A 20,960-nucleotide genomic window follows, 5' to 3' on the forward strand; every position below is an offset into this window, starting at 1 on the left:
GAAGGCCCTCTATGAGGTGGATTGATTCAGTGACTGGGATAATTGGGATGGGAGTGTCAGAGACAGTGCGATTGGCACAGGACAGAGCGGAGTTTAAGGCTGTTGTACATAGGGTCTCTATGAGTCGCAGGCAACTCGACGGCACATAACAACAACAACAACAACAATATGATAGTTAATGTGAGTTGTAGTGAAAAAGGAGAACAGCAAAAAGAGAAATAAAGCATATTTAAAGGCCAGTTAACACTGTTTCTTGAGTTACACATTCTTTGTTTATTAAAAATTTTTCATGATTGCTAACCTACTTCTAAGATTTTGTAACATTACATTGAGATACTGTTTAATCTCATGCCAATAATCCATTATTTTAATAGTATAGTTTTATTATATGTTTAGGTATTTGGTATTATGAGTGTCTCTTATTCATTTTATTTTTTTATCTTCTAGTTTATTATTATCTTGATGGAACTTTAATAACATTTACTCAAGTTGCAATTTTTGTACAAATTATGTTCAATAAATAAATTAATTTGAGTAAGCAATGACATCTTTACAACATTGTTTTACACTCTAAGAACAAAACATAGCTCTGTTTAATCAAGTGTTCTTTTATGTACCTCAATGAAGTTATTTTAGTGTAGGTTCTGCTCAACAAAAATTGTCATTTTATTAACTTGTATATAATTGCTGATATTTTTAGTATTTTCAGCTTTATCTAAAATACCACATTGCTTCTTGGAAAAGAGTTGTATCACTATATTTGGTTGCATCATCTGGTTGGACCAAATTATTATACCTTGTTCTTGTTGTTGTTATTATGTACCATCAAGTCAGAACCAACTCATAGTTGACCCTCCAGTGGGTTTCAGAGGCTGTGAATTACACAGGAGGAGATCACCTATATTTATCCTGTAGAACAACTTATGGATTCAAACTGTGTTCCTTTGGGTTGGCAATGCAGCTCCTTACCACTAAGTAACCAGAGCTTTTTCTAGTATCCCCACAAAATCCTTATATTAAAGTATTTTCATTCTAACCCCAGAATTTGGATTCTCCAATGAGTATAAGAGAAGCTTTTTAGGAGATGGTCAACATTTACCTTTTCATTTTAAAAAGAACCTTTTGGATATAGGGAATAAAAATATTCACTAATATTTGTATTTCTAAATATGTATGGCCTGTTATTAAGAATAGTTCACCAAAATAGTAAGATGAATGTTTCTTCTCATTAAAACTGGTATTATGAAAGAAAAAAAAAGCCCTCTTTTTGTTTAGTTGTGGGGAGTTTTTTTAAGAACTGTTTTAACAGGTTCAAGTAGTCACTTATTCTCTTATTTGACATCATCCTCTAGCTTCAGACTAGCTAATCTAAGCTTAACAAAGTTTACCAGATCCAGAGAAAAGTTTTACTAAATTCCAGTTTTATTCTGAGGGTTGTGTAGGTAGAAATTATAAACATAGAATTGCTTTACATTAATATATTAGTAGTAACAAATATTTTTCCTGTCTTAATAGGGAGATCGTGGCCCTGTTGGTCCCCCAGGAGTAGCTGGAATATCGGTGAGTCCATGTTATTTCATATTGATGTCATGGTTAAACAGTTCTAGTCCCTGGAATCACCAGGAGTCGGGATCAACTCCCTAGCAATTACAACAAGCTCCACAGTAAACCTGCCCAAGAACCTGTCAGGATTTAGTTGTTTCCAATGTGTACCTGGACAAAACAGAGCTTCCCCAAAGAGTTTCCATCATGGTACTATGAATAGAGACAGACTGCCAGATCTTTCTTCTGCTGAACAGCTGGTGGACTGGAGGATTGATTCAGTGACTGGGGTACTGGGAGTAGGTGTGTCAGAGACCATAATATTGGCACAGGATAGAGCAGGGTTTAGGGTTGTTGTACATAGAGTCTCTATGAGTCACAGGTGACTCTATAGCTCTCTCTATTAATCTATCAATCATTATCTATCTATCTATCTATCTATCTATCTATCTATCTATCTATCTATCTATCTATCTATATCTATCATCATCATCTATTTCTCCAAGGCACTAAGGCAGCTTGTCTCTGGCTGTTCGAATCTCTCAGCTGTTCTGTCAGAGAAAGATGAACAATTTCTTCTTGTCACAATTTATAACTTGGAAGCTCAGATGGACATTCCTGAGTTGGAACTGACTAGATGACAGTGAATGCTTAAGTTTATAGAAAATTCTGAAATGCTTGCTAAAAGGAAGGCTTTTGCTTTTGCCATTATAGTCATGCTAAGACCAGCTAGTGAATGTCTTCTTCTAAAGTGGATGTACTGTCAAGTTGGAACAGCCTCCTGGCTAACTCTCCAGCAGGTTTTCAGGAGCTGTAAATGGCATGGGAGGGGAATACACATCTTTCTCCTGATGAGCAGCTGGAGTGTACAAACCGTGTGCATTTTTGGCTGACAGTGGACCTTCCTATGCCTAGGCTGTGAGAGCTCCCTATATTGTGGATGTCATTATTGTGATGTGCTCTTGAGTCAGAACTTTCTCATAGCGGACCCATCAGTGGGTCTTCAGTGTTATTAATTGACTGAGAGGAGATTACTCATATTTCCCCCATGAAGCAATTGGTGGATACGAACTGTGTGCTTCAGGGTTGGCAAAGCAACTTCTTAATTATTAGGCCACCAGAGCTCCCTAGATTATGGATTGATTTTGATATATTGTTATCAGACTGAGCAGTTAGTGAAACCTATGGAGCAGAAAGGGCTTCTGGCCCTGTCAATGATGGTGGAGTTAGGAGCTAGTGAGTGGCCTTGGGTGGTGAGGCTTTTAATACTTCTCATGTTCCTATGACTCAAGCCTAGGGTTTCCACTGATGTTATCTTGGAACCCCCCTCTACCCCCTGCCCTGGCTCCCCTGCAGGAGCACCTACTAAGAGGATAAATGGCCTCTTACTCATAATGTGTGGCCACAAAATTTTAATTAGAGCCTCCTGTAAGGAGATCAGAATGATCCCCAGGGCTCAGGGAAATGATTTCAACCTTTCCTGAAGTACTTCCTATTCATTTGAAAAGACCTTGATGAGATTAAAACATTTGACACCAGAGAGCAACAAAGATGATTGAGAGGATTGAAGAGCTAGTTTAAGAGGAAACATTAGCAGCAGTAAAGCTGTGTGAATTACACCTGGCTAAGGGGAAAACCAGGGTGCACTGACTTGGAGTAGATGTCACCGTTTTTATTTTTTTTTAAAGGAGAAATGAGATTACAGCTTTGTATAAAAAACTGCAAGAACTTGTCTGAGGATGAGGATGTTGCCTTTTGAGGATCAAGAATCATGAAATATGATGAAAATACAGGGGGAAAACCCCCTTTTAAGGCTTATTTATATTAATGCATGGTTACAGGTTAACAATAATTTAGCCCCTTACTTCTCGACTGAAATAAAAACCACAGGAAAAATATTAAGAAAGAGATGGGGGAAATGGAGCATTCCTGAGTTTGAAGTTTTGTTTCTTAAACTGGAAATTATAGAAAATTACCTAGGAATTATGCTGTGCTCACTGGTAGTAGGTTTAGAAGGAACCCTGGTGATTCAGTGGTTAAGTGCTTGGTTGTTAACAGAAAAGTTGGTCTTCCTCTCCTGCGCTGTCCCTCCACCCTCCCAAGCATGACGTCGCTCTCCAAGGACTGGTCCCTCCTTGCAACAGGTCCAAAGTATTTCAGAAGAAGCTTCAGAATCCTTGCCTCTCTAGGATGAACCTGTTTTTTTTATCCCCAGCAGTCCATGGAATATTCAATACTCTTCTCCAGCATCACAATTCAAAGGCATCAATTTTCCTTCCATCATCCCTAGTCATTGTCCAGCTTTCTGATGTATAGCAAATAATTGTAAAGACTATAGCCTGGATCAGACACATGCTAGTCCCCATACTGACATCATTGCTATTCAGTACTTTGGAGCAGTCTCTGACAGCAGGCTTATCCAATGCAATACATCTTTTAATTTCCTGGCTACTGGTACTAAGACTGTTGATTGTGTAGCCAAGCAAACTAAAACTGTTAACAATCTCAGCCTCTTTACCATCTATCATGATGCTGCCAGCAAAGGTACAACAGTTCAAATCCATCAGTTGTTCTGCGGGAGAAAGGTAGACAGTCTCCTCTTTTGTAATTTACTACCTCTGAAAACCTCTTGAAGGGTCAGCTATGAGTCAGTTTTAACTCGATAATACAGTGGCAACTACAACAACAATATGTATTTATGTATATGTTGTTGTTGTTCTTGATTGCCTTAGAGTTGAGCATGACTCATAGTGACCCTATGAACAAAAGGCCTGAAGCCCCTCTATGTCTATCGACATTTATCAAAGTTCATAGAGTTTCCCGAGGCATGTTATTTAGGAAATGGATATGTGTGTGTGTGTGTGTGTGTGTGTGTGTGTGTGTGTGTGTGTGTACTTTTAAAAACAGAGTATTAATTGACATTACAGAAATAGGCAACTATATCATTTTTAATTTTTTTTATTTTCTATAACTAAACCTTATTGTGACTCAAAATGTAAAATCATTAAAAGGAGACTATTGTGGTTGTAGCAGGACTAAAGGCAGCCCATTCAGACATGGTGTTCGCTCTGCTGTGGGACACACTTCTGGCCTCCCTAGAATAGGCCACTCTAACTCATGTTCAGCCCTGTCAGGATTTCTGTACGGCCTCTTTGTCCCTGCTCCCAGGATGGCAAATGGTTTCTACACATTTGGAAGTGGGTAGGGTCTCCGGTCACCATGTTCTCGCCAAGTGCTCTAAGGCCTCTGTTGGCCCTATCTGTCCTCTGGACCTGCTTACTGCCTGTATATCACAGGTCAGGAGGCCTGAGCACTTCACACCCCCATGTCCTCTCCTCAAGACCCTTCTAGACATTGATAATCTTAGATCTGGCATATCGCCTACCTTGAACCCAGAGGACTTTGGGAATTTTTTCTCTCTCTCATACACACACAATTTATGGAGTGCCAGGAATGTCTTTCAGGACTGTATCTCCCTTTAGTGCACACTCACCCATTTCAGTGTCTGTGAGATTCTAAACAAGTGAGGGAAAGCCCTTCATTTTCAGATCCCCACCCCCACTAGAGTTATGGTTTCACACCTACATCCCCAGCTTGTCTACATTTACAAACCGTATTAGGTCCAAGGAGGGGGACAGAGGGACTTCCTCAGAGATCAGGCAGCCTCTTAAGCCTGGCCTAAACACTTTGGCATTTCTCCACTTTCAGTTTCTGCTGGACCACCATCCTCTATCATCCATCACTTCCCCCTCAATCCTGTGTTCTCTCTGCTCCAGGATCTCTCTGTGGTCAGTTCCAGAATACAGCATCTTGGGATAAACTTGTTTTTTTCTCTCCCTCTCAATAAAACAATGCTTTTCAAGTGAAATGTGCTTGCTTTCAAGATCTCTTACTGTGAATTTAGAAATCTGCTTGTGGAACTCAAAACTAAGCAAAGACTTCTCTTCCACAGTGTTCTCCCTATTCCTGAAATAAAGAAGAGCTGCCAGGCAAATAGAGATTTTCAGTAAGAAAGGTTCATTTTCAGAAACCTTATCTTTCCCTCGTGTCTCCCATATTATACATGTATATACACATTCCCACAATTTATTATTTTTTTTTAAGAATCCAATTTTAGTTCAGGGACTGTGAGTATGTGTGGCAGCACATTCATTTCTCAAAAAGGGACAGTGAGCATATGATGTCATCCAGTAATCCGACTGATAACATTTCTCTTTTATTTGCTTTACCAGGGAAAGCCTGGCACCCCAGGCCCTCCAGGAGTCCCCGGGGAACCAGTAAGTTGTCACTTAATAATTTGCTTCCTTGAAATTTCTTAACAGTTGTACTTGCATGTACTTGGTTACCCACAGAGTCTCAAATGGACTCAAAGGATCCTGGCCTTTTATTCTAGAACAAAAGTTACTTAGAACAGGTGTATAGATGAGAAAACTTTCTTTTTACTTGAATTACATTAAGTAAAATGAAGACTAAGGCTAACTCTGTGGGGGGAAAAGCCATTGCAGAGATGGGAAGTTTTGAGGAAGTATTTGTAGGTTAGGTTAAGAATGTGGGGAAAGACTTACATTTATTTAGCACTTTCAGGAGGGAAAGCAGATTACCTGAGAAAAAGTGGTTTTATGGATTTATCAAGCAAGTCAGGAGGTACACACAGCTGATTTTCAAGATGGAATCTGTCTAGTTAGGTGCTTGTCATCAGGTGCTGTATGCTGCTCTTTTCCTCTTTGTAGCTACTGTCTCTGGAAGGTCATGTGTGGGTCACTCTTTTTGCTTCTAGGCATGCATGGTACCTGAAAGCTCTGATATACTTTTTTTTAATTATTATTCAATTTTATTAATTTTAATGAACATTTACAGGGATTTTGGGTCTTCACTCCTTCACTGCTGCACCATTTTCTCTACCCTCCTCCCCAGTTTGTTCTTCTTCCCCCGCCATCCGAATGTCTGTTTTAATTGGCCAATTGCCACAGTGCTTGTCAAAGTCAGTTCTGATTAATCTCCTTTGTCATTGTGTCCCTTGCCATTCCCTATCACTCCTCCCTGAGAGAGACTTCACCCTGATTCATAAAGAAAAGGGGATGGTGTATTCTCTTAGCTACTTCCTGCTGAAAAGGGACGCTGTGGGTTTCAGGGTGAAGATCTTCTCTCACTACTCTAAAGGGCCCCTTTGGCAGTAGGAAACACATAGACTATTATGGAGATTGATTTTGGAATTTAGATGCATTGTTGTTAATTGTGCTTAGCCGTACATGTTCATATCCTTGAAGATGTATCATGGGGGGGTTGCAACCTAGAAGACACAAATTTAACTAACAAGTTATAAGTACATGAGTCAAAAATTATGGAAAAGTAAAAGAAAAGATTCTTTCATTGTTTTACAAACCCTCCCCCAGGTCCCCTCCACCATGGAGCCATCGCTCTAGACTCCTGTGATGACAGAAATACCTAGTCACATATCTTTTTTAAACAGTTTTCTCCCTCCTCTGTTTCAGTGCAATATACATTATTGAACCCATCTTACTCAGTCTCTCCCCAACCCCAAGGTTAGTCCCATTCTACAACAGTGGCATCATGTAATATTTGTCTCCACAACCTCGCCAGCATTTGTTGCTTGCTGTTCGGTTAAATTTTGCTATTTTGACTGGGGTGAGATGATATCTCATAGTTGTTTTAATTTGCATCTCTCTTAGGGCTAGGGATTTTGAGCATTTCTTCATGTGCTTGTTAGCCATCTGAATGTCGTCTTCGGTGAAGTGCCTGTTCATATCCTGTGCCCATTTTTCTATTGGATTATTTACCTTTATCTTGTTGTGGTGCTCAAGTATTTCATAAATTCTGGATATAAGTCCCTTATCTGATATGTTATTACCGAATACTTTTTCCCAGTCAGTGGCTTCCCTTTTTACCCTACTGGAGAAGTTTTTGGATGTGCATAGGGATTTGAGTCTTAGAAGATCCCATTCATCTACGTTATCTTCTCCTGGTTGTAGGTTTTCCAGGATACTGGGAAGACTGTTATGTTGTGGATTAGGACTTCTAGTGCTGTTCCTAGCTTTTCTGTAATGAAGTTTATAGTCCTTGGTTTTAGTCCTAGGTCCATGATCCACCTTGAGTTGGTTTTTTTGTCTATGGAGTGAGGTGTGGGTCTTGCTTGAGTCTTTTGCAGATATTTTCCCAATTTTGCCAACCCCATTTGTTAAAAAGGCTGTCATTTCCCCACTTCACTGATTTCATCTCCTTGTCAAAAATCAGTTGACCATAGATAGATGGGTTGATCTCTGGATTCTCAATTCTATTCCATTGATCTATGTGTCTGTCATTGTACCAGTACCATGCTGTCTTTATCACCAGGGCAGTGTAGTAGGATTTGAAATCAGGGAGTGAGATACCTCCTACCGTTCTTCTATTCTTAAGGAGTGCTTTGCTTATTCGGGGCTTTTTTCCATTCCATACAAAATTGGAGATTGCCTTTTCCATCTCGTTGAAGAATGGGATTGGTATTTGTATTGGGATTGCATTAAATGTGTAAATTGCTTTTGGCAGTATTGCCATTTTGAAAGCTCTGATATACTTAATACAGAAATTGTTAAGAAGATTTTTAGGAAGAAACACTATAGACTGGTTGAATTCTAGTGTAATTTATTCAAAATATGCCTGGACCCTGTGATAAACAATTTACGGCAGGCCTCCTTGATCTCAACTGTCTTAAGAGGATGATTACTTGGTTATAATGTAAGAAAAGAATAAAGGTAGTTTCGTGCATAGTTGAAAATCAAGAAAGGTGTACACCAGGGGTTATCTTTTCTTCATGTGTAGTTGATCTGCATGCTGAGAAAATCATCCAGGGAGCTTGACCTTATGAAGAGGGTTGCAGCATCAGGATCAGAGCAGATTCATCAATAACCTGCATTGTGCCCATGACACAGCCTTGCTTGCTTAAGGTGAGGAGGACTTGAAACACTCACTGCAGAAGATCAAAGCCTTCAATTTTGGTTCTATTTCAGCAATCAAGAAAACAAAAGTCCTCATCATGATAGTTGGAAAAAAAGACAAAAGGTTGGAATTGTAAATTATTTCATCTTACTTGGGATCCACAATCAACACCCTTGCTAATCACAGTCAAGAAATCAAGACATGTTGCATTGTGAAAGTCTGCTGTCAAGGATCTCCCCAAAATACTAAAGAGTGATGAAGTCACTTTGAAGACCAGAATGCACCTGATTCAGACAATGGTCTTTGCAGTCAGTTGCTGTGCATCTGAGAGCGAAGCAAGTAATAAGGATGACAGAAGAAAAACTGATGCCTTTGAGTCGTAGTATTGGAAAAGCAAGCATATTGACTATAACGTGCACTGCAGAAAGAATGAACGTATATGTCTTGGAGAAAGTGCAGCCGAAATGCTTCTTGGAGGAAAAGATGCGGAAGCTTCATCTCATATACTTTGGGCATGTTGTTAGGAGAAGCTATTCCTTGGAAAGGAACATCAAGCTTAGAAAGGTGGAGTCAGTGAAAGAGAAGACCCTCAATGAGATGGATTGACACAATGACTGCAGCAATGGGCTAAAGAGATGATGAGGATGACACAGGATAGGATAGGATTTAAATCTGCTGTTTATGGGATGTTGTAAATTGTGCTTGACTCCATAGCAGCCAATAACAATGACACAAAGAGGGAAAGAAGATGGAAAACCAGGAAGGTTTGTTGTCAGAGCAAACTTAGCAATATCCAGTTAATATTCTTCCTTTCCATTTACTACTAGAAACTATTTATTACTTACTTGAGTTTGGGGGATTTTGTTTGGTTGGTTGTTTTTGTTGGTTGTTTTGTTTAAAAAAAAAAGTAAAAGCTTTTTCCAACAACAAATGGATGATAGAAAAATATACTACACTTACACAATGGAATATTATGTAGCATTGAAAAACAGTGAACTCATAAAGCAGTACACAACATGAGAAGTCTGGAGGACACTATGCTGAGTGAACTATCTTAGTCACAAAAAGACAAATACTAACACCACTGTTATAAAATAGGACAGAAGCTAGGAGTGGGGTGGGCAGAGAATGTGAAAAAAGTGGATAGATAATGAACACCGCAGTAGAAAAGGTGAAGGGTAGTACTCTCCAAAAGGAATATATTTATGACAACAATTAGGAACAAAGTGTGCATTGCTGGATGTGCTGGGGATGGGGCGAAAGGAGAAGAAGGAAAATGTGCAACAAAATGAAAATATTAGGTTTTTTAAAAAATCTCTATATTACAAGATCTTATAGCTGTGTAGGAGTTTTTGTAAGTGGATGCAACAAGAGATGCAAACTTCTGGGAAGAGTTTTGGTGTGGTTTTGTTTTATTTCTTTTATTTTCTTTTGCTGTGCTTTTATCAATACAAGGTGGTCTGTGAGTCAGCAGAGAAAATTCTTCCTAGCAGGAGGCACCAGGCAAGGTTGAGGTATTTATTATATTACTGAAATGGTACTGGTGTTATTGGCCCTGTTATTCTAAAAACAGATTTCTTTGAAATTCTGTCTAGTGAAGATGTTGGACAAACTTAGTGAAATAACTGTTTGGGCAGTTTAAAGGCTAGAGAAAAGCTAGAAAATTTTAAGATGGCATCTGAATTTGTCCAACAAAAATTAAAAGTGACAGTGCAGTTTCTACAAATCATGTAGACTGGGCTTGTCTCACATGTAAATAATTTCTTGAGTACTGACTGTCTGTAAACATGTTTTTAGGGTGAGAGAGGACCTGTTGGAGATATAGGTTTCCCTGGACCGGAAGGACCCGCAGGAAAACCAGTGAGTACTTCTTACCTACTGAAGTTTGCCCATTTGAAAAGCACTTTGGTCATTACCTCTTCGCGTGTCTCCTCAGAAAATTAAAACTTTGAATTGGTAATTTGTAGACAGCAGATGTTTCAGATGAGTATTTTGCAGAGGTCAAACGGTGGTTCTCATTAAGTATCCTACCTCCTTATATTACATGTTTATGTCTGAACCAGTGATCAAAACGATGGCATCGTGGTTTAAATACCAGGAAATGAGACTTATTCTTTTTAAGTCTAACGTGCTTGACAATTAAAAAAAAAAAAAAGCATGTCATATCCTAAGATATGAAGAAATCAAGGACTCACAGACATAATGTTTTTGTTGTTGTTAAGTGCTGTTGAGTCACAGGAAACTCATAGAAACCCTATGAAGGAGAGTCCTCGACGCTTGGCTGCCTTTCATCCTCTCTCCAGGTTCATAGGGTTTCTGGTAGCAAGCTATTATGGAAGTGGATGACACTCCTCCTTCCAAGCTTGTTTTCATTGGGGAGTTCCACCCCACTCCCTGTCTGCATTGGGTAACAAGCCATTAACACATTTGACACATCAGTGTCACAGTGTTCAGCCGCACAGCAACCACAAGTGACCGCAGGACAGCAGCTTGTACACCAGGGCTATATGACCTAGAGGAATGCACAGACATAATACCTGTATGTTAAGCCAAAGAGTAAAGCAGAAGCTCTTTTCTCAGGTTCTTCATCTTTCTCTGGGCCTTACTTTCACACTTTCATAAATCATTGCTGCCAAATATATCAGGCGCTGTGTCCTAAAGGAGCTGTTGATTACTGATATATTGCATCAATGTGGCATAGTAACAATCATTCCTACTAATTCAATTCAACATATATCCACCATGCTGTTTGCCAAAGATGTGCAAAGCCCTGAGGGAGAAGATATAAAGATAAATAAGACATGCCTATACTCTCAGGTTCATTCTTTATTGAAGAGTAAGGCATTTACTCTTGCTTATTTGCTGTGTTGCATATAGGAAACATCATGATCAACAGAGAAGAGATTGAAACTGTCAATGACGTCATCTTACTTGGACCCATAATCAGCACACTTGGTACCAGCAGTCAGGATATCAGGAGAGAGACATATTGTATTGGAAAAGTCTGCAGCCAAGCACCTCTTTAAATTACTGAGGAGCAGTTATGTCAGTTGAGGATTAAGGTGCATCTGATTCAGGCCATGGTCTTTTGAATCACTTCTTATAGTGACTGTGGTGATGGGGACAGATGTGTCCAAGACAGTGAGTGAGACTGGCTCACGATAGGGCAGGGTTCAGAATTATTGCTCATAGTGTCACTGGGTCATATACAACTCAAGTATACATACAACAGCATACTGCTGAGAGCTGGAGTAAAGATGACAGCAGCTTTTTTGAGTTTTGGTATTTTAGAAGGACACAGGCTATCTCATGGACTGCCAAAAGAATAAACAGATATGTCTTGGAGAAGGTACATCTGGAGTGTTCCTGGGGGTGCAAAGATGATAAAGCTTTACCTCACGTACTTTGGGCATGTTTTTAGAAAGGGTTACTCCTTGAAGAGAGACAAAATACTTTAAAATGTGGCAAGTCAGAGAAAGAGAGGAAGACCCTCAACCCCACTGACACAGTGACTGCTGCAGTGGGTTTAAGGATAGCACAGGATAGGACAGGGTTCAGATCAATTGTTCATAGGGTCACTGTGAGTTGTACTTTACTCAATGACACTAACAACAATGACAATAATACAGGAAGAGGGTATTTTTTAGGAAGAAGACTGAAGGTAAACAAACCACACAGAGTTCAGGAGATTGGTTTAGGACCTCTGGGAAACTTTGAGGAGCTTAGAGGCATAACAAGCTAGGTTTAAATTGTAACTCAGATAGGTTTTTGTGCTTAAGTGACATGAGATATGGAAAAACACTTCAAGTGCCTGGCTGTGGGAGTTGCTCAATAAATAAATACTGGTTTTGTTATTGGATCTCACAGTCTAGGTTCTTGCCTGCACTAGAGAAAGAATTCCACCAGGAGATTAGGGCTAAATTAAAAGAGACTGTCAAAGCCGTCTTTGTTGGGGAGATGCTGGACAGCAGGCCCACTGCAGAGTCACTTGGCACTCTATGTAAGGCCAGTGTTACTTGTCTTTTAGTACACGGTAAAATGTAGAATAAACTAGGTGTCCAATCAGGTAGCAGGACTCAGCTTATTATTTGGAACTTAAGGAGTATGTAAGCATGCTATTGGCTCCTCACGATGGAGCTGGTGTAGAGGATTCTGGGATGCACACCACCACATATGTCTGGTGCACATGTTCAGTATAGCCAGGTCTTCTGGTTTGGTTTCTCTGCCTGGTAGCTTTACATCCTATTTGAGAAGGTCACCTCTCAATGAGGAATGGTATCTCTGCCCATGCTGCAGGAACTGATTCAAATTAGCATCACTTCATACCAGGGTTTCAGGAAATTAATCTGTAAGGAAAATTGTCTATGACAAGGGGAGGTTAGCAAGCACCTGATGTTAATGGATAGCATGGTTTAAGACAATTACAAGAGATCCAGAGGGTCTGGGGTGAAGTTCCTAGAGGGGATGCATAGGTCATCACCAAGGGCTGTAGGCACTGATGCCTTCATAAACACATATGTGTCAGATATTGTTCTGGGTGCTGGAACCACACCAAGTTTGTGTTTGAGTATGGGGGACACGGACAACAATCAACAGATAACTACATGCACATTTCAAAGAGAAAAAAATCTAAGCAAAGTAAAAAAGTAAAGCATCATTGAAATGGGAATGAAAAAGCACTTAAATAGGAACAAAATAACTCAGTCACAGAACAAATACTGTTTAAAGTCACTCCCATAAAAAGGTAAGGAGAGATTTACACACTGAAACAAAGATTCTGTGATGGTTACCATGGATTGGAAGGAAAGATAGAGGAGGGAAAAACCAGTAAATAGTTAATAGAGACATATTAAGTTCAGTGAAAAGAAAGAATATATACATTAAACGGTGATACACACAATAAAGCTTAAAAAAATGAGAGACACAGAGAAGTACTACAAGAAATGCAGACAACAGAGGTAAACATTATTACAAAAACAACCCTGCCTTACTTAGTAAGAACAAACAGAAAGCTTACAAGACAGGGAAGACAAACTAGGATTACACCCAGGAGCATATATACCTTTCGCAGACAGTACTTTACATTCATATTTGTGTTTGTTAGAAATATATCCATAACTGTAATAAGGATCCAAAGTTGCATGTATTGCTTAATCATAACCAAACACCCTGAGGAAATGAGTTGCCAATCTTAAGACATCAGGACCATTGTCTGGAGCATCAAGGTCAGTCAGCATAACAAAGTCCACAAAGACAATGGTCTATAGCTCACATTGTTTAGTAGCATCTGGAGTTGGAGTTTTTTGTTTTTTGGTTTTTTGGTTTTTTTATTAATTGCAATGAACAAACATCTACAGAGATTTTGGACTTCCATTCATTCACTGTTGCACTTTTCTCCCGCCCACACCCCCACACCCCCAGTTCGCTCCTCTCCTTGAAAAGCAAAAGAAAAACTCCTTCATTTGTACACAATGCCCCCCTCCCCTGCACACCCCCACCCCCACCCCGAGTATACTCCACTCTGCAACCCTCATTCCGGACTCTTATGATAATCATAATGCCCTAAAATATATTAATTTTAAACTGTTTTCTCCCTCATCAGCTTCAATGCAGTAAACATAATTTATCCAGTTTTTCTCAGTGTTACCCCCACCCTGATGTGAGCCTCATTCTATAACAGTGGCATCTGGAGTTTTTAAGGCTTCTAAGTGGCCATCTTTGGAAGCAGGAGTGGCATCAATTTCTGTAATAGCTTGCCTCTGGAAACCCTATGAACCTGGAGAAAGGATGAAAATCACACAGTTGTTGAGGACTTTTGTTCATAGGGTCTCTATGAGTCGTCTACAACTCGACTGCACTTAACAACAACAAAACCACCAAAAGTGGCCATCTAAAGTGCGACTATTGGTCTCATCCTGTCTGGAACAAAGTGTGACAAAAGTTAAACATGCACAAAGACCATTAGTCCAAACATTTAGTGGGTCATGAGAATCTCAACCTTCACAACTCTGAGGCGGGAAAAACTAGGTGGTGCCTGGCCACTCTCAAAGGCATTACAGTAGAACAACTTGGGTGAGTGGAAGAAAAAGGAGGAACAAAACTCAAAATCATAAAATTGGCCATACTACTGGTCTGATAGAGACTGAGAGAGTATCATCAGACTATGGCCCTTAGCTGTTCTTCAAGCCTGGAAATAAACTCATCCCCATGGCCCAACTTTTATTCAAAAAATAAACAATTCTATAAGGTAAACAAAGACACCAGGAAGATACTCACTCATCAACAATACAAGATTAAAAAGGTAGCATCTTCCTAAGGATAAAACTCAGAAGATAGGAGAGGATAGAACAGACAGTAATAAAAACAAAGTTATATAGAGAGCCACAGCACCAGGTTCAGATTACTAGCAGTCTTGGACCAAAACTGTCTCAACTTCTCTTTTCAAACTTGAAATACATAAGAAGCCAGGCTCTCTGATATGGATCCATGTGTGAAATGCAAGTAGGCTACTGTCTGTAAGCATAATAAAGCAAGAGTGTGGTTACATGTGGGTATTATAATTAATGTCATAAAATATGAATAGTTGACTGAAAAGACAATTTATGCTGTAAACTTTAATTTGAATCCAAATTTAAAAAACCAATATATAACAAATAATTAATATAGTTAAAAATCTGCCATTTGAGCTGAAACTTGACGTGAGTGAAAGCTAATGTTCATTCTATTGTGTGGAAAATAGATTGTAGGGAGAAGGGCTAGAAAACTTAAGGGAAGAAATTGCCAATCTTTCTTCAGAAAAAGAATAAAGTATTGGAGCAACGTGGATTAACCTTGAAAAAATAATGACAAATGAAAGAAGATTGTCCAAAAAAGGCAAGAAATTGCATTATTCCACTTACCTAAAATGACTGGAACAGGCTGATCTGTAGTCGGGGGATTCCTGGTGTGGCAGTGGGGAAGTGATTGGCTGCTAAACAGAAGATTACTAGTTCTAACCTTACTCCTGGTTTGTGAGAGAAAAATGAGGTAAAGTCTTTCCTTAAAGACACATAATCTTGTAAACTCTATGAAAGTGTTCTACACTCTTACACAGGTCACTATGAGTCAGAACCCACTCCATTAAAACAGATAGAAAGACACAAAATGAATTCTTCGTTGCCCAGGTGCTTTGAATGAGAAACAACTACTAAGAGACAAAGGATTTCTTTGGAGAATAATAAGAATAATCTAAATTTAGATTGTGGTGATAATTGTACAACTCTGTGAACAGACTGGGGGGCGGGGAAACCATTAAATCATACAGTTTAATAAGTAAGAAAGAAAAGAAAACCAGGAGAATAGGGTTTCCTGCAAGTCAATGGAAGGAAGCATTTAAGGAAGAGTCATAAACACAGATAAGTTGCTTTGGGTCTAATAATGCTTCATGGAATTTAGACATCTAGAGATCGTTGATGAGAATGATGGTAGCTTGGTGGTATTCTGATAATAACTATCTATCTGAAATCTGATGGTGCAAGAAAATGAAAATTTTGAGGTAGAAATGGGGATGGATGGAAATTGGTCTTACCCAGGAGCAGTGGCAGGTTATCCTTTCTACTTACAGGAAGGAAGCTAGAAATCAGAATAGTTGTTGTTGTTGTTGTTGATATGTGCTGTTGATTCACTTGCAACTCATAATGGCATTATGTACCACAGCTCTGAACCCTGCTCTATACTGATCCAGCCTTACTGTCTCTGACACACCTGCCCCCATTACCCTAGTCCAGTCACTGAGTCAATCTCATACAGTCTTCTTCTCCTACGCTGTCCCTCTACCCTCCGAAGCCTGACATCCCTCTCCAAGGACTGGTCCCTCCTTGAAACTTGTCCAAAATATGTCAGACAAAGCTTCAGAATCCTTCCCTCCAAGAAACAATCTGGTTTCACCCTCTCCAGGACGAACCTGTTTTGTTTCCCTGGCACTCAATGGTATATTTAATAGTCTTCTCCAGCATCACAGCTCAAAGGTATCAATTCTCCTTCTATCATCCCTAGTCATTGTCCAGCTTTCTAATGAGAACTTGTAGAGAGAAAATGAGGTAGGTCCTGGTTCTATTTATTTCTTCTTGTTAGTCAAGCATTGCAACCCTATGAACAACAGATCTGAATTTTGTCATGTTCAGATTTAGTGCCATCCTCACAGTCTCTGACAATTTTGATCCTATTGTTGCAATCATTGTGCCAATTCACTTGGTTCAGGATCTTCCTTTCTTTGTCCATCCCTCCACCTTCCAAAACATGATATTCTCTCCTAGCAATATGCCCAAAGTAAAGGAGACAAAGCTTTATCATTTTTACCTCCAAGAAGTACTTCGGCTTCACCTTCTTCAAGACATATCTGTTCTTTTGGTTGTTGTTGTTGTTGTTGTTGTTATGTGCCGTCGAGTCGCTGTGTACAACAGCCCTAAACTCTGCCCTGTCCTGTGCCAATTGCACTGTCTCCAATACACCCATCCCGATTACCCCCGTCACTGAAGCAATCCACCTCATAGAGGGCCTTCCCCTCCTGCACTGTCTGTCCACTCTACCAAGTATGATGTCCCTCTCCAAGAACTGATCCCTCCTTACAACATGTCCAAAGTATGTCAGACGAAGCCTCACATACTTGTCTCCAAGGAGCCACCCAGTTTAACCCTCTCCAGGATGAATCTGTTTGTTTTCCTAACAGTCCTCAATATTCTTCTCTAGCACACAGCTCAAAGGCATCAATTCTCCTTCTATGCTCCCTAGTCATTGTTTAACTCTCTGATGCATAACAAGTGATTGCAAAGACCATGGTCTGTATCAGACACACCTTAGTCTCCAGAGAGACACCATTGCTCTTCAGTACTTTGGAAAGGTCCCTAACAGCAGACTTTCCCATCGCAATATGTCTTTTAATTTTCTGGCTACTGGTGCAATGACTGTTGACTGGGGAGCCAAGCAAACTAAAGATGTGAACAATCTCAATCTCTTCACCATCCATCCTGATGACTCCAGTTGACCCAGTGGTGAGAATCTTTGTCTTCTTGACATTGAACCTCAATCCATACTGAAGCCTGCAGTCTTTGACCCTCTGCAGCAAGCGCTTCAGGTCCTCCTCAGTTTCAGCATGCAGGGTTGTCTCATCTGCATAACGCAGATTGGTGATAGATCTTCCACCAATCCTGACCCCACTTTTCTCCTCATGGAGCCCATTCTCTTGGATAATCTGCTCTGCATACAGGTTGAAAAGGTATGGAGACAGGACTCATCCCTGGCGTACACATTCTTTTGTCAGTCCATGAAATATTCAGTACTCTTCTCCAATACTAAAGTTCAAAGTCATCAATTCTGCCATACTTATTCATTGTTTAACTCTTAGCAGCATAACAAGTGATTGAAAAGATCATGGTCTGAATCAGGTACACCTTAGTCCTAAAACTAATATCATTGCTCCTCAATAATTTGGAGAGGTCTCTGACTACACAGTTTTTCAGTAAAATATGTCCTCTAAATCCTGACTGCTAGTGTTAACTGTATTATTTGTGGATCCAAGGTAAGATGAACTTGTTGACAGTTTCAATCTTTTCTCCATCTATCATGACGTTGCATATTGGTCAAGTGGTGAGTCTTTTTATTTTCTTGACATATAAATGCAATCAAGTTTGCAATCTTCATCTTCTGCAGCAAGTTCTTCATTCCTCCTCACTCAGTTTCAACAAGCAATGTTGTGCCTGATGAGTCTTCCTCCAATCCTGATACTACATTCTTCTTCATAGAGTCTGGCTTCTCAAATAATTTGTTCAGCATACAGATTGGTAGGTATGAAGAAAGGATACAACACTGACCCTCATGTTTCTTAATTTTAAACCATGTAGTGTTCCCTTGCTCTGTCCATGCAATGGTCTCTTCATCTAGGTATAGATTTCACATGAGCACAGTTAAGTGTCTGAGATTCCCGTTCTTCTGAATGTAAGCCATAATTTGTTATGATCTGCATAGTCAAATGTCTTTGTCTAGTCAATAAAGCACAAATAGACACTCTTTTAGCATACCTTACTTTCAGCCAGGATTCATCTGGCATAAGCAATGATATCCCTAGTGCCATGTTAGTTGTTGTTTTTAGATGCCATCGAGTCAAGTATAACCCATAGAGACCCTATGAGCAACAGATCTGAACCCTGTCCTCTATGCCATGTCCTCCTCACACTTCCCAACACAGGGTAGCCCATTGTGGCCATCACCATAGCAGTCCACCTGGTTGAGGGTCTTCGTCCCCTTCAATGTAATAATTGAAGGTTTGAAGAGACTAAAAATATGTGAGAGACTAGTTTGGAAAAGAAGGAAAGGGCATTAACTAGGGAAATAAAGTTGTCTGAGTAACGTGAAGGATTGCTTTCAATCTGCACTCAGATATTTAAATTAGAGCAAGTGCGAAAGGATTCTTCTTTTTCCACAGCCACAGACAGCTGCCCAGATAGAGACATAAGATAGACAGAAAGCTGCTTTTACCTGAGGTTGAGGTTCTACTAGAAAATTGAGATTAGGAGAGAGGGAAGAAAATTCTCTACAGATGTAGAATTAGTAACACCCTCATGTGTAAAACAGAAGCATGCATGGTAATGCTTGATGAATTCTAAGACACAGGGGTAAAAAGTTACACCATTATTTCTTTTCTTATATTGTTACCAAAAACATGAATAACGTTTTTGCACTAGATTTATCTTCTTTTATTCAAGTGGCACAGTTTGCTTCTTTCACATCCTCTCCCTCATCAGCTTTATCTTTGTTGCATGTGTTCCTGGATGTAATAAATTCTCTGAACCATGCACTTCAGGTAACCTGTTCTTCGTTAAAGGACCCTGGATAATTCCCAGGATGCTTCAGAGAGGCTAGGGGACTTTAGTTGGGTTATCAACTGTGACAGCTTTTAGTGTAATTTACAGGGGTGAAAACATGCGGCTGTCTGCAGTTGCATCCTCGTAGAATCCATTCCAGCACGATAGAAGTCTCCTAGGCTTTGCAGGGGAGCATGTGCAATGCAATTGCCTGCTGGCTAGAAATCATTTTCCTCACCTTGATCTCCCTCTTCAAATCAAATCTCAAAAACACATCTGCTGCTGGACTCTAGGTATTTGTTTTGACCCCAAGTGTTTTTCCTTCTTACATCTCCCAGCTAGGAGTTCTCCTAGTCTTATAAATCTCTAAGCAGTACTAGGCTTTATTACCACCTTCAGTACTGCCTTGTAAAGTTCAGGAAAATACCAGTTTTCTAATAAAAAGTCACTACTTAATACTCTCAAAAGCCGTCATTACAGATTTCTTGCTTTTCTTTGGTATTTTTTTCCAGCTGAAAAATAACTATCATTCTCTGGCTGACAGTTTATTTCATAGAAGGATCATGCTCTGGCCGTGAAATTAAATTCCCCCAGAATCAACTGAGACCATTTACAGAGAATGATTCTTTGTACCAGAAAACTTGTTAGAAGGTAAAAGTGAAGGCTGTATACTAGCTACCAGCACCATGAGGCACTTATTTCTCAGAATGTATCTATTAGGAGAATAAGGAAAATAATCTTTGTTGACTTCACAGTGTTACAGGTTATGTTTTATTTCATTTAATCCTTAGTTTTGAGGCTATTGTTTTTATTATCCTTGTGTATACTTTAAGCAGCTCATACTATAGAAGTTAAGTAAATTGTGTAAAGTTACTGAAATGTTGTTATTAGATGCTATGGTCAGGGTTTCTGACTCCATGGCGTCTAAAAACAGTTCAAAACCCTGAACAGTTCTGCATCATTCTCACAGTTGTTATGTGTGAGCCCCAAGTATCACAGTCACTCTGTCAATCCATCTCTTTGGGAATCCTCCTCTCTTCCACTGACCTACTACTTTCCCCAACAAAATATCCTTCCACAGAGACTGGTTCTTTCTGACCATGCACAAAGTAACTGAGTCAAAGTTTTACCATCCTCACATTCTTCCTTCAAAGACTGATTCCTTTTCTAATAGCCTGTTAAGTGTCCAACTTTCAGAAAAAGCAATTGAAAATGCAAGACTTGTATCACTATACCTTGGTCTTTAAACTGCTCTTTAGAACTTTGAGTGGGTTCTTGATGACATATTTTTCCAAAGAATCACATTCTTTGGTTTCTTGACTGCTGCTACCAATGATGTTGATTGTGGATCCAAATTAAATAAAATTATTGACAACTCAATCTCCAATCATCATGTTACCTATTGATGCACAAATGAGGGTTTTTGTCGTCTAGATGTTAAAATCTACATTGAAGGCTGTAGTCGCTGATATTTTGCAATAAGTGCTCTTCTCTTTTTGAAAGCAAGTTGTGTCATCTGCCTAGTTCAGCTTGTTGATGAGTCCTCCTTCAATCTTGATGTCACATTCTTTTTTTTATTTAATTTCTTTATTTTTCATTTCAATGAACATCTACAGAGATTTTGGAATTCCATTCATTCACTGTTGC

General features: G+C 39.5%; 1 protein-coding gene across 1 annotated transcript in view; it reads left to right on the forward strand.

The window, feature by feature from the left end:
* COL19A1 (collagen, type XIX, alpha 1) overlaps positions 1-20,960 on the forward strand; it is a 669,215-nt gene that overhangs the window by 598,365 nt on the left and 49,890 nt on the right. The window contains exons 39-41 of the mRNA XM_006899482.1: positions 1,516-1,560; positions 5,775-5,819; positions 10,273-10,335. Coding sequence (XP_006899544.1) covers positions 1,516-1,560; positions 5,775-5,819; positions 10,273-10,335 — 153 coding nt within the window. The remainder of the gene's footprint in view (positions 1-1,515; positions 1,561-5,774; positions 5,820-10,272; positions 10,336-20,960) is intronic.

The sequence above is a fragment of the Elephantulus edwardii genome, unplaced genomic scaffold (genome assembly GCF_000299155.1).
Source record: "Elephantulus edwardii isolate Elephantulus edwardi_28Jun2011 unplaced genomic scaffold, EleEdw1.0 scaffold00258, whole genome shotgun sequence".
Lineage (NCBI taxonomy): Eukaryota > Metazoa > Chordata > Mammalia > Macroscelidea > Macroscelididae > Elephantulus > Elephantulus edwardii.